Below are 13,542 nucleotides of genomic sequence, written 5' to 3'. Positions count from 1 at the left end.
GTTATTTTGTTGTACCAAAAATATATATTTTATTATTATTATTATTATAAAATGAAAATATGGCTCAAAGACAGAATCTATCAAGAGCCATGACCTTTTAACAAACATAGAATCCAAGGACAATATTTTGTCATGCCCCACTATTTTTGTTCTTTGGACTCAATCACACATCTCGAAAAATTTATGAATTAATAATACATACAAAATATTATTCAATTTTTTTTTTTAAAAAAAGTGATACATATTTTTTAATAATAATGATTATCATTCATTAGATCATCACGAATGGACCGATGAAATTTGGAGTCAATCAGATTCGAACGTACATGAAAAGTCAGAAATAATTTTAAATTTATATTTTGTCTCAAAAATTCCAGAAAAAAAAAACGTATTTTCTTGAGAAATAATGAATATCATTTACTAGGTCGTCACGAATAGATCCACCAAATTTGGAGCCAAACAAACTTAGTCAGACTAATTGCAAAAAAAAAAAAAAGAACTATACTCAAAGGAAGTCGAGATAATCGTAAATTTTTATTTCTGACCCGAAAACTTCACCAAAAGAAAAAAGAAGAAAAAGGTATATCTTATCTTCTTTTAAAAAAAAATAAATAAAACAAAGAGTATTACTAGGTCTTCACGAATGAACCCAATCCGATGCACAATACAAGCAACATGTACCAAAAAACTCTATTAAGATAAATAAGAAAAATTACCTAATATTTTTTTTAATCTCTATTAAATTTAAACCTGATACATCACGATTCTTAACTACTTTATTAATCACAAACCCTTGATACTATTATATTCCCTAATCTGCAAATGCTTATTGCATCCCTCTGTTATCATCAAAGTTCAAATTTTGGTTCAATTTGATAAACATTATTCACACTCAAGTTAGGTGGTAATTCATTAATATTGATTGTGACACTTGCACAATAACTCAATAGTAACAGACCAATATAATCCAAGTCCAAAAAAAGAATCGTACGTGTACGCAAACCTTATCTTATTATCTTATAAAGAAAATTTATATAAATATACTATAATGAAAAAATATTTACCATTTATAGCAATAACATTTTTTTTTCACTTGACCACTTTTAATTCATTTATAATACAAATTTAATACATATTATAAAGATAAATTTATTATTCAAATATAATACAAGTTTTGACAATGGATACTACATTTATCACACATTTTAATACACTTATAATATAATGTGATAATTTTTTACCAAACAAACATAATATATTTCAAAAATAATTATAATTCAAATATATTGCATACATAATTCACTTTTAATACATATTACAGATTTATCACAATATTGCTATAAATGGTAATAAACAAAAAGTATCGCTAAAATCAATAATTATTTTTAAAAATGTGTTTATTCATGTAATTTTTCTTCTTGTTAAATATAGAGAGTAACATAATAACCCAAGTAGCCTTAATTGAGTTATATTCTGTTTTAATAAACATTTATAAATACAAAAATACTAATAAATATAAATCAAATTAGTAAGTATACCAGCTAGAGAAAATTACATTTCTTGAATTCAACACCTCAAATTTACAATATACACTCTTTCTAACAACATGTGAACAATTTACATATACAGATCAACCAAAGATTTTTAAAAAAAAAACAAGTATAGAGGAAAAAGAAATAGAATAAAACAAAGTTGAAAGTAATATTCAACCAAATACAAACTATTTACCTCCCTCCACCACACCAAAATTTTCCAATTAACTCCAAAAATCTAAGTTCAAATGCTTTGATCATATGCAGCGGTTGTGAATGTCGAGTTACCTTGAGAAGAACTCGTGGATGGTAACGTTGTATTGTCTGATAAGACGTAATCATATGCTGCGTTAATTTGTTCAGGCGCGCTACTTTTAATCTTGAGATCCATGAAATCAGAGATCAAGCCTGGTTTTGTTATCTTATTGTCATTGACCTCCATCTCACCGGTTAGCATCTTGAGAATAGTAGACATGGATGGCCGCAGCTTTAAGGCGTCTTGAGTGCAAAGGAGCCCAATCTTCAAGTATCTGCAGGCCTGTTCAGCATCAAAATCCCCGTCTAGAGACGTGTCTACTAGCATTACCAACTCGTTTCTTTCATAAAGTTGCCACGTCTGTAGCACACACACGAAAATAGTCAAACACAGCTTTCAGCATATTCATTTGAAGATTGTAGACACTTGAGGAAAAGAGAGAAGCAAAGAAAATGATTCATTCTTCTTTTTTATGTTCTATGTTGATCTTGCAGTGATGATTTCATTGTTGCGTCGCGTGGATATTTCATTTTCTTCGGAAAGATTAGTTTAATAGCTTGTGAATTCATGAGTCAGTTAGCATCATGTTTCAGTTTTTTCTTGTGTTCTCGCCAGCAATCATGCAATAATTAAAAATGAATATATGGTTTGAAAAGTCATACCCTTTCAAGGAGATATTGTTCGTCAATAGGTAAACGCGAGTTTGTGTTGCATCTTCCAGTGACGATTTCTATCAGAAGAACACCATAACTATAAACATCTGATTTACGTGTTGCCTGGCCTCTAATTGCATACTCTGGTGCCAAATAGCCACTGGAAAAAAGACGTGGATTTGAATTAATGAAATTAGATACTCACTACTCGGAGCATTTAGTAGAAAAGAGCAAATAAAAGAGAGGGAAAAGGCAGTGAAGATAGCAGAAAGACTGGAGTAAGAACATGGAATTACTTAGCAGAAAGCTATTGTACCACGCGTGTACTTACATGGTTCCTGCCACACGTGTACTAACATGAGTAGCGTTGGGGGGAATGAGCTTTGCCAGGCCAAAATCTGAAATCTTGGGTGTCAAGTCTTTGTCAAGGAGAATATTACTCGCTTTGATATCACGGTGAATTATATGTGGCTTCACTTGCTCATGAAGATAAGCTAGCCCCTTCGCAACTCCAATGCAAATTTTAGTCCTTGTTCGCCAACTGAACTGGATGCTACTGTGTCCTCCACCTGTATGCAAAATATCCAGAAGAATTAGATTTGAGTGTTTGAAGATAGAACTACAATGAACTAGAACATTTGTGGAGCTTATAGTATAACTCAAGTTATAACATAGTAGTGGAAACAAAAGCATTTCACCTAATCTAAAGCTGATAGGAATTGGAACAATGTGTGTATCTAGTTTGCATTCACAAAATCACATCAGGAATCTGTATTTAGTGATTAACTATATAGAAATCAAAAGAAGGAGCAAGAGATACAGCGAGAGAATTCTTCAAGATTCAGTAAGGACGACAGAATCATTTTTTCTCATTTGACAGATAAATTATTCAAGTACATGTGTTTTACATCAACTTTGTGGTGAATCATGTGAAGCACATAGCACTCCTCAGACTTCTCGACTTTTCACTTTTAACTGAGCTAAAACCTCAAACATCTTGTTACAAGAGGTTAGCTTGGTAAACACACTACATAAATCCCAGCTCGTCCACCCCACTAAGAAAAAAGAACACCTTGCTTAAGGACAACTTTAAATACATTTGCCATGTTATAAGCATAAAATACAATCCAGTCAAACATTTGAAGATGATGATTGACACAATCGTCAAGAAACACTAGTTGGCTCTTACTACAACAACAACATACCAGTGTAATCCTATAAGTGGGGTCTGGGAAAGAGAGGATGTACACAAATCATACCCCTACCTATGTGGGGGTATAGAGGTTGTTTCCGGTAGACCCTCGGCACAAAGACATATTACAAAAACAGGCTAACTAGTTGGCTCTTGCTACAAACAAGAAAAAGGTTATTTGGGCAATGCAATTTGTTAATTTAGCTGGTTTGCATCCATCCAAGAGTGAAAGCTAGTTTTAGGCTCACCAGAATAGTTGAGCTATACATACAAAGGAAGATAAACTGACTCAATATTACGTCCGAAACACTCAGTGACATCTAAAAGTATTGTTGAAAAATCCAGAAAGATAAAATTACCGAGAAGCGTTTGAGCAAGGCTGTTGTTTTCAAGATAGTTGTAGACCAATATCCTGTGATCGTCTTCTATACAACAGCCATAGAGTTTCACTAGATTTTCATGGTCAACGTCTGAAATTACTTTGATTTCTGTCAAGAACTCCCTGACACCTTGCTTTGATTCACTTGAAAGAACCTTTATAGCAGCCATCTTTCCACTTTTTAGCCTTCCCTGTTCATAGCATCATATAGTAAAATCCCATAAGACTTATTAAACATATAATATTTGAACCACTAATTCATAACAAGGTAGAAGGAGAACAGTTGTCATTACCTTATAAACAGAACCAAATCCACCCTCTCCAATTTTATTCAAAGTACTAAAATCATCTGTGGCGATTCTTAACTGCTTATAGGAGAAAAGAGTGACATTCTTGACGCCAGAGAGCTCTGTTGAGGATCAACTTTTTAGTATCTTTTCGACATACATAACAACTTATATGTGGTATACGAAAAGATAAAAGAATATTGAATGTCACAATTACTAAGAACATCCAAAAATTATATATTGGGCAGACTTTTAATGCTTACCATCATCAAATTCGGATGCATGCCTAGTTGATGACTGATGTTTTCTATGGAACAAAGGGAAGCAAGTCATAACTTTAGGATGCACCAATGACCTTCTGTATATGATATCAACCAAAATCAGAGCCTGCAAACTTAAAGAAAAGACTCATTATAACTGCCCAGCGAATTGGCAAATCTAGTTGATTAGAAATGGCACTAAAATATAAAAGGATAGCATAAGAAATCATGACAAACATGGTTATAAGAGGGTACTTCATGCCTAGTAGAAATCGAGCATGCAGCCCAAACCAACATCAACTCTGAGGGGGGAATGAAGTCCAAACTGCTAATTGTTTAAGTAATTTAAGTTCAGATTCACTATCCTTTTGTTAACTTGCATTTAGCTGTAAAATCTTCAGAAACAAACTATAGCGAGCTGCTCATTCATGACAATGGATGCATGTTTATCTCAAACCATCCTCAATATCTTTCCTCTAAAGCTACAATTTGTTTTGTTCTTTCCTTCTTCATTTTAACTCAAGCAAAAGGACTTCAACTCAGTTTATCAACTTGACGGGGTATGGAATGTTAAAGAAACAAACTTTTAGCCTAACTCAACCCGAAAAGTCAGCTCATGACGCAAAGATTTTCCAAGATGATATAAAGAGACTACTTTGACCCTATTTATAACCAAAGTAGGACTATTTTAACTTGGAAGCACACAAGGCTAGAAGAAATGCACCTAAGAATGGGTACTGGCAGCAAAGCCTCATGGTTACTTTCCAATAAAATGGTAACTCAAAGCAAAACATGGACTCAACAACACATACTCAACGCGATCCCACAAATGGAGTCTGGGAAAGATACGGTGTACACAGACCTTAACGCTACCTTTGTCGGGGTAGACACTCAACACAACGACTAAAAAAAGTGGACACAGTGAAGCATAAAAAAAACAATTTATCAGCCAAAAACATAAAGTTGGTTCAACTGTTTACCAGATTGAGAAAAACATGAAACAAAAGACCATAAATAAATACTACAAAAATATACATGGTTTATCTAATTAAGCAAAATTTACCTAATATCTGACTTTCAAAGCTCATGCTAAAAGTACTCTAGCTCAATATTTGCTTCAAAATCAACCCCAACAAAATCCAAAAATAAAACAGGACAAAACAGAAGCAGCAATTATTTAGAGGGATCATCATAAAGATATAAACTTTGAGAAAAGAACAACTACAAAATGACATCAAATAGGCCATTTTTTGCAAGCTCAACATAAAAGAGGAGGGAATCAAGATTCATAAAACAACAAAAACAATACTTTAGAAGCAAAAAGAAGAAAAACCCATCAAAGAACAAATCTTTAAGAAGCCAAAAGATATAACTCAAATAAAAAATTACCTCAAAAAATAGCACAAAACAAAAGCAGGTGATCTTGCTGTTTTTTGGTTTTTTGGGTTTTTCTTTTTTGAGTTTTCCAAAGAAGTGAAATGGGATGGATCCCAAGAATCTTGAGAGTCTTATGGAAGTCTTTTAGAGGGAAAATTTCTTGTTCACACTAATAATTGCAGACACGCCCCAAAAATAGTACATACATGAAGAAGAAGAAGACTTTGTCTGTCCACATGAGGCTACGAGGAAAGTGAAATAACAAGATGTAACCTTGGCGCTTACTAGTCAAATAAATTTTATTTTACACCAACAACATGTCTCTTCTTTTAATTATACAAGTGAAGTCTACGAAATAATTTTTATTTTATGTGATATTATTTAATTTGGCATATAATTTAAGAAATAATAAAAATTTTGAAATATTTATTAAATTATTCTTCAAAAAAGTAAATTCACCTTTCTCTCTTCTTATAAATGTATTAGAGTACTTAAGTGGGACCAATAAGAATAAAAGAGGAATAATACCTTTAAATACTTAGCATATAAGGAAATGTGACATTTTTTTAGACTGACCAAAAAGAAAATGGTATCACATAAAATGGGACGGAAGAAGTATATAGAATCTTATTTTTATCTATTCGTAGTCTAATTATACAAGTGAAGTCGGTGAAGAGAATAATGAATATGGTACCTTTTTAAATCTTATAAAGTTAAATAAATTATTTTTGATATAACATTACTTCTTAACTACGTTTTAATCGATATGATTGTGCGAGGAGATTGTTCTATTTCTAATAAGAAATTTTAAATTCAAACTTTAGATATGAAGGAAATATTATTACGTTAGCTAAACAAGATAGATAGTGTGCAATTCAAATTTAGTTGCTGCTGCAGTGACGAATACTTTACACACTAAATATAAAACTAAATATTATTTAATTTTACCAATTAAGAATTTAAAATAAGAAAGTAATCTCACTTATTTATAAGTGCGGTAAAATATAAATTTTATATCTTGAATTTGTCTTTTATTTAATTATTGATTATCTGCTATTTTTCGCTAATGTTTTTATTTGATTATTATTCTATTTTAATTAATTTTTCAAATATTTATTAATTCTTACCAATATTTTTATTTGATTATTATTGTTTTTTTAATTATAGAAGATAACAAATGACTATTGATGTTGGTTTGGCATTGTCAAATGTTTTATATGGTGCGAACACGTGTCTGGGACCCATAGACAACTAACTTAACAAAATTATATTAAAAAAATGTCAAAAAATTATCTATACCTAATAAAATACATATTTTATTTTTATATTACACTTTTACGCTAAATACGTTATTGTTATATACGAGTTGTCGCGTGATATTTTAGAATTTGAAATTTATGTAATTACTTTAAAAAAAATGGAAAAGAAAATAGAGTAATGAGTAATCAGCTCCTTTTTTTTAGAGATTTCGAATTGAAATCCTCAATATAAAAAATATAATTATAATACAAAATATTTTTTTTAATAAATCTTTAGATCAGATAAATTCAATTTAGTTAAGCGTCAATACGATATTAAACATTTGGTAAAAGTTTTTCAGCTAAATTTGAAACTACTTTTTTAAAAGGTCAATAGTTACTGTTCTAGCTTATACTTCTTATTATATTATAATATATAATATTTGATCGAGAATTTTATCTTTGAAAAAAAAACTATCCATATCTTAAAAGTGAATTTTGAATTTATAAATTTCAAAAAAGTAAGCAAGTAGATTTAAATTAAAATATTGGGAGTTGACTAATAAAATTATATTTTAAAAAAATTATAAGCAGCCATTTGATCGCATTATTCCAAAAAAGTTATTGTCAACAATTACAATTTCATAAAAGAACAATTAATGGGAATATTAATGACCAATGTGACATAAAAAAGTTTTAATTTTTGCATGTACGTAATTTGACATTTTTGAATCAAGAATTTCAAAGTAGTGGATTTATTTTTGGCCAAATCAAAGAATTTTGAGATTTCTTTGCCAAGTTATTTTGACTATATAATAAAATTATGATAATTAAGATAGAATAAGACAAAGTCATTACACAATATTTCAAATTAATTATCCGGTTTTTTATTAGATTTTTCTTCAAATTTTCTACTTGATTTTATATAATTTTAAATAGAAAAACATCGAATGTGGATGAATATAATATTAATCTATAATCATACTAATTTCATATGAATTAATATTGAAAATTGTTTGCGTATCATTTAATTTATGACTTCGAGAATGAAATAAAGATTCCTTATAACATTATCAAATTCAAACTTGTAATTTAAAGTAAATTTTGAACGATTGCTATTATTATATATATAAAAACCTTTTAAATTAATATACAAAATCTTATTTTTATCAACGAATTCAATTGAACCTCTTCCCTCTCTCCCAAGCTCCACGCTTTGTTTACATAAATATTTATAACTTTTACGTGAAAAAAAAGTTATTGATTCAAATATTAAAAAATAAAAAAAGAAAACTAACATACCTTTCAATTTTGTCTCATGCCACAACTATCATACTATATATCGAATCGTTCAAAAAATAAATATTTCTAAAAATTTCAACATCAATATAGATAATAATACATATCACAATATTCTAATATTTGAAAAATATAACACATATTAAAACAACATTTTTAAAAAATTTAAAAAAAAAATGACTCCTAACATAAAAAAGTCCTTTTCCTAATATATAATTATTACAACATTCTAATATTCGAAGAATATAACACATATCAGACAATATTTTTAAAAAATTCGAGCAAAATACTCTTAATCATAATAAAGTTTTTTTTCCTAATATATGGATGTGGATAAATAACAATCACTTATTTCTCTAATAAAAACTAATAAAATAGTAATAAATTTCTAAACATCAAAATTTCCTCTTTCTTCCCTTTGAGTTGGAAGACAATAACAATGGCAAATGTTGCTGCTAAAGTTGCTGTAATTGGCAGTGGAAGTAAGCAGACACCCCACCCCCTACCCCCACTAAACCAAATTTGTGAATTTTTTGCTGTAAACTGATCAAAAGGGGTTCTTTTTCCTCAGTTTCAGGAGCTGTTTGTGCATCTACTTTAGCCAAGAATGGAATTTCAGTAACCCTTTTTGAATCTGGAAGAGGACCAGGTGGCCGTATGTCTCAGAGAAGGTATTGTTTTTTTTTTTATTTGTGGATTTTTTTTTTCATGAATTATGTAATGGGGTTTCTTAAAAATTGAATCTTGAATTAGAGAAATGACAGAAGATGGAAGGGAGCTGCATTTTGATCATGGGGTTCCTTATTTCTCAGCTAAAAATCCTGATGTGTTGAGACTTATTTGTGAGTGGCAATCAAAAGGACTTGTTGCAGAATGGAAAGAAAAGTTTGCTACTTTTGATTGTGATTCTAAGCAATTTCTTGATATTGAACAGGTTACTTGTTTTTTTTTACTGTTTCTAGTAGTTTTGTTTTGTGTTCTTTGTATGTTCTTCTGGAATATGCTGACTGTTTTCATTTGCTAATATATTAACTATTACTTTGTAGATTGTGTTCAGCCTGCTTTCTTTTACTTTTTTTGTTTAATAGGAGTACTGTTTTTCAAAATGTGTTTTTGATGGAGTGGTTGGTAGGTTGTGTTCACATTGTTTATATATAAGACCAAAAAAAGAAAGGGTGTTTGTATGTACACGTTTTTTTGGACCATTCATGTGGATTCTTATAGCCTATACGTATACATTTATTTATTCAATTCATTCACTAGAGGAAACTTTTATGCACATGTTGTAACTAAGGGATTATTCAATGTGTAAGTGGTTTATCTTGGAAAGTTCTTAGTAAATGGTATTGAGATCTAGAAATATGTTGTGTTCTTGGCTGATGTCCCAAAGGATTCTCATTCCTTGCTCACCTCGTACACAGGAGTGTCAGGCGTCTTAGTTAAGCGCCTGCATTTCGTATATAGTGTTAGGGGAACAACTTAAGTACAATATCGGAAAATGATAAAAGTAGTTTCCTCTATTGAAAATTTGCATCTCACTGCCGTACAATTTAGTATTAGCACATAGCCACAGGGTCACATGCATATAGTATGAGCTTTTACTGGTAGTGTTGTTGCTTACTAGTACTTTAATTCAGGAAGGTTTGGAGAAGAAATATGTCGGTGTTCCTGGAATGAATTCAATTTGTAAATCGTTATGCCAGGAGCCTGGTATGCGACTAATATTGCTGAATTTCTTTCATTGAAATGTTTCTTCTCTAAGATGAACTATTACACGAGATTTACTTTTTTTTCTGTTTGAACTATGTAGGAGTTCAAAGTAGGTTTGGGGTAGGCGTTGGGAGGTTGGAGTGGTTGGATAATGAAGATTCATGGTCATTGATGGGTTTAAATGGTGAAAGTCTTGGTTACTTTAAGGGAGTGGTGACATCAGATAAAAGTACATTTTCACAAAGGTTCACTAATGTAACAGGGAAACCTGTACCTATTGGTAAGAGATATTTCTACATTCTTTTGTTGGTTAATATTTCATTGGGTTGACCTTTATGGTTATGTGATTACAGTTGCATTTTTTCAAGACTTACATAATAAAATATGTTGCTGTTTTGTGAGATATGTCACCTACTACTTCCAGCCAGTTGTTTACTTTGACAATCGCTGGCGTGGACTTTCCTTTTTTTAATGGTTCCTGCTCCAGTAAGCGAAGTTTAAATAGATTTGTAAAAGATAAAGTGCATGTTTTGTCAACTGTGGTCAAGAAGGGATAATATGAGATTTCATATTTGATGTCTGAAAATATGAGAGTCTAATTTATACAATGTACTCAAATAATAGCCTTTTTTGTTTTTTTCAAAAGTGTCTCATATGCTTGGAGATGTTGGAGGCCATCGTATCAAGTTGCCGCTACATCTTTGTGATGATTGTATTTGACTGAATTTGTTTATATTTAATCATCTTTACTCCTTGCTTTTGTGTTGTCACTGGTACTGTGGTACATAAACCTCGCCATGTACAACGTCTCAGCATCCTATCTGTTCTTTTATACATTAAGCTCATATTGACATGCATCTTTTCATATGGACTGTTCTTGGTTTGTTCCTTGCTGTTTTGCTTTAATAATATTGGCATTCTTTCATAAGTTAACAAGGTCTGCATTTAACCGGACAATTATTGTATCATGTCTAATTTTTTTTCCCAGTAAAGATATGTAACCTTCCTTCAATCTAGATAAGTTAGCAACATTATCTATTACATCTTGCTTCTTTTATGTAGACATCGAAAAATTTCCGGAAATATCGTTGAAGATGATGGAAATTCCTGTTAACCCTTGTTTTGCTCTCATGTTGGCGTTTGAAGAGCCTTTGACAGAGGTAAGATGTGCTCTGTAACCACGGATTTCATTTTGATAAATGTCAGAAAATCTTTTAGCAGGCATGCTACACCCCCACGCCCCACCCCACACACACAAAAAAGTTTTATCTCATGACTTGGCCAAAATAAAAAGTGATTTGTTTTCTACTTAGCCTACTAGCTAATACTGTTGATAAGAACTTGTCTTAATGGCTATCATACCTGAAATTTCCTGATGGAATATGTCTCTCTTCCTACGATATTTGAGATACCAATACGAGGATTCTCATTCAAGAGCTCAAAAGTTCTACATCGAGCATTCTGTGACAGCAGCAAACCAGGGCGTTCACGCAATAGGTATATGTTTATGTTGTTTGTGAGCATATCAATATTGTGTGGCTGACAACAAAAAAGAAAAAGAGAAATGCAGTAGATGAATATTGCGAGTAAACTGAATATCGTATTTGTAGAATTTCACCTATATTTATTGCTGTATTTGATTATGTCGTTCTTTTCTTTCCCCCAATGAAGTGAACGCTGGGTGCTGCATTCCACGGCAGAGTATGCTCAGGATGTTATTGCCCAGACAGGACTTCAGAAGCCTTCCAGTGCAACATTAATGAAAGTAGCTGAAGAACTATTTCAAGAATTTCAAAGCACAAAGCTCAGTATATCTCAGGCATTCTTTAAGAAAGCTCATCGATGGTCAGTATCTAACATATACAGCTGCTCATTTCAGTTTCGCATTTAGCTAGCTGCATGCGTTCCTTATTTTGAAATAGACAAGAATCACACTTACAAATTTACCAGACACAACATTTCTAGTGGAGATATAGTGTTAAAACAATGCGTCAGGTTACCAAAAAATTCATACTGTTACTCTATATCTATATTAATAGGAAGATGCATGTACATGATGTAAGTACTCATTCTAGCCCGGGCAATCGGGCACAACCATTATTCCAAAGGGAAGACAGAAAAAGAAACAAATGTTTGAGCTAAAATTGTGTCTTGGAATCATATCAGTCTCGGATGGCACTTGTGTAGTCATGTTAGTGGATGAAGTACTTAGACATGTATTCCCTTCTTCTTGCTTGTTGCTGTGTGTGTATTTCATGTCATATATATCATCACTATCGCTTGTGAATTCGTCAGGGGCAGTGCGTTCCCAGCAATAAGCGTAGCAGAAAATGAAAAATGCCTTTGGGACGCGAAGAAAAGGCTGGCAGTATGCGGAGACTTTTGTGTTAGTCCAAATGTTGAAGGGGCTATCATTAGTGGCTTGGCTGCTGCTGCAAAATGTTTTGAAGTTCTCTGTCGCTTATAATAAAGTGACATATAGAATGTGTATCACAAAATAGTCATTTTACTGGTTTTACTATACTTGACTCGGATTATAAACTGTAACAGAAACCAGAAATAAACTGTCATAAATATTCTTATTTGACAATTTGTTGTAAGCTATTACTAAGGAATTCCTACTTATATATAACAACTCAGTTCACTAGTGATATTATTAGCTTTCGTCCTTGACCTACACGACTTTAAAATGAGTCGTTAGAGTTAAGGTAATGACGAGGCATATAAGGTGATGGAAAAGACGCAATCAATTTAGAATATTTTTTTTTTAAAAAAAAAATGAATGATCACATGAAAAATTATAGTTTTTGAATATTTTAACTCAAGAGATTGCGAATTGAGCGAACCAACACCAGAGAAAGAAAATATTTAATTTAATACTATAGTGTGTTCTTTGCAACCTCTTGTTGCTGCTTTTGTCCCCTATAGCTCATCATAATCTAATTTTCCAATTGATAACAGCAAGAAAGAGCCAAAGACAGTTCAGTTCACTGTGTGTAGTCACTATATAGGAAAAAAACAAAAGAAGCAGATTCATAAAGTCATATGAACCTCACCACGGGTATTAGGTGATTTTTTTCATCTGTCCTAATTTTGATAAATAAAGTTATTTAGTAACTATTATTGACGGAAGTTGACTCATGGAATTGATTAAACTGTATGAAAGCTGATTCGAATATCACGATTATAAATAAAAAAATTAAAAAAATCATATGAAGACACCTTAGCTATAGCTGTCTAAACTGAAACTTTGAACTGCACAAACTTTAAATTTTGTGTTTGTTGGTTTTTGTAGAGATTATTAACCACACAGATTAATCATAATTCTTGATTTATCACCTCCCCCCCCCCCTTAAATT

General features: G+C 31.5%; 2 protein-coding genes across 3 annotated transcripts; one reads left to right on the top strand and one right to left on the bottom strand.

Moving 5' to 3' along the window:
• Window positions 1-1,537: 1,537 nt before the first annotated feature.
• On the bottom strand, window positions 1,538-6,216 carry LOC107032273 (cold-responsive protein kinase 1). Of its 2 annotated transcripts, none has more exons than XM_027912050.1 (7): window positions 5,949-6,216; window positions 4,563-4,694; window positions 4,306-4,421; window positions 3,993-4,203; window positions 2,773-3,010; window positions 2,451-2,601; window positions 1,538-2,148 (listed from the first exon to the last, which is right to left on the bottom strand). In XM_027912050.1, the coding sequence occupies exons 2-7, from the start codon at window positions 4,630-4,632 to the stop codon at window positions 1,777-1,779; spliced, it is 1,158 nt and encodes a 385-aa protein (XP_027767851.1). In that variant the 5' UTR covers window positions 4,633-4,694; window positions 5,949-6,216; the 3' UTR covers window positions 1,538-1,776. The 2 variants fall into 2 exon arrangements, with proteins under 2 accessions (XP_027767851.1, XP_015089344.1); XM_015233858.2 differs by having other exon boundaries at window positions 4,563-4,686.
• Window positions 6,217-8,816: 2,600 nt separating this feature from the next.
• On the top strand, window positions 8,817-12,834 carry LOC107032089 (renalase). The gene is made up of 9 exons (XM_015233669.2): window positions 8,817-8,955; window positions 9,045-9,144; window positions 9,227-9,407; window positions 10,111-10,183; window positions 10,284-10,463; window positions 11,246-11,343; window positions 11,592-11,680; window positions 11,855-12,028; window positions 12,479-12,834. Exons 1-9 carry the CDS (start codon window positions 8,913-8,915, stop codon window positions 12,648-12,650), a joined length of 1,110 nt encoding a protein of 369 aa, XP_015089155.1. The 5' UTR covers window positions 8,817-8,912; the 3' UTR covers window positions 12,651-12,834.
• The last annotated feature ends 708 nt before the right edge of the window (window positions 12,835-13,542 follow it).

The sequence above is a fragment of the Solanum pennellii genome, chromosome 10 (assembly GCF_001406875.1).
Source record: "Solanum pennellii chromosome 10, SPENNV200".
Lineage (NCBI taxonomy): Eukaryota > Viridiplantae > Streptophyta > Magnoliopsida > Solanales > Solanaceae > Solanum > Solanum pennellii.
The sequence above is the reverse complement of the archived record's forward strand: the minus strand, read 5'-3'. Positions and strand labels throughout refer to the sequence as shown.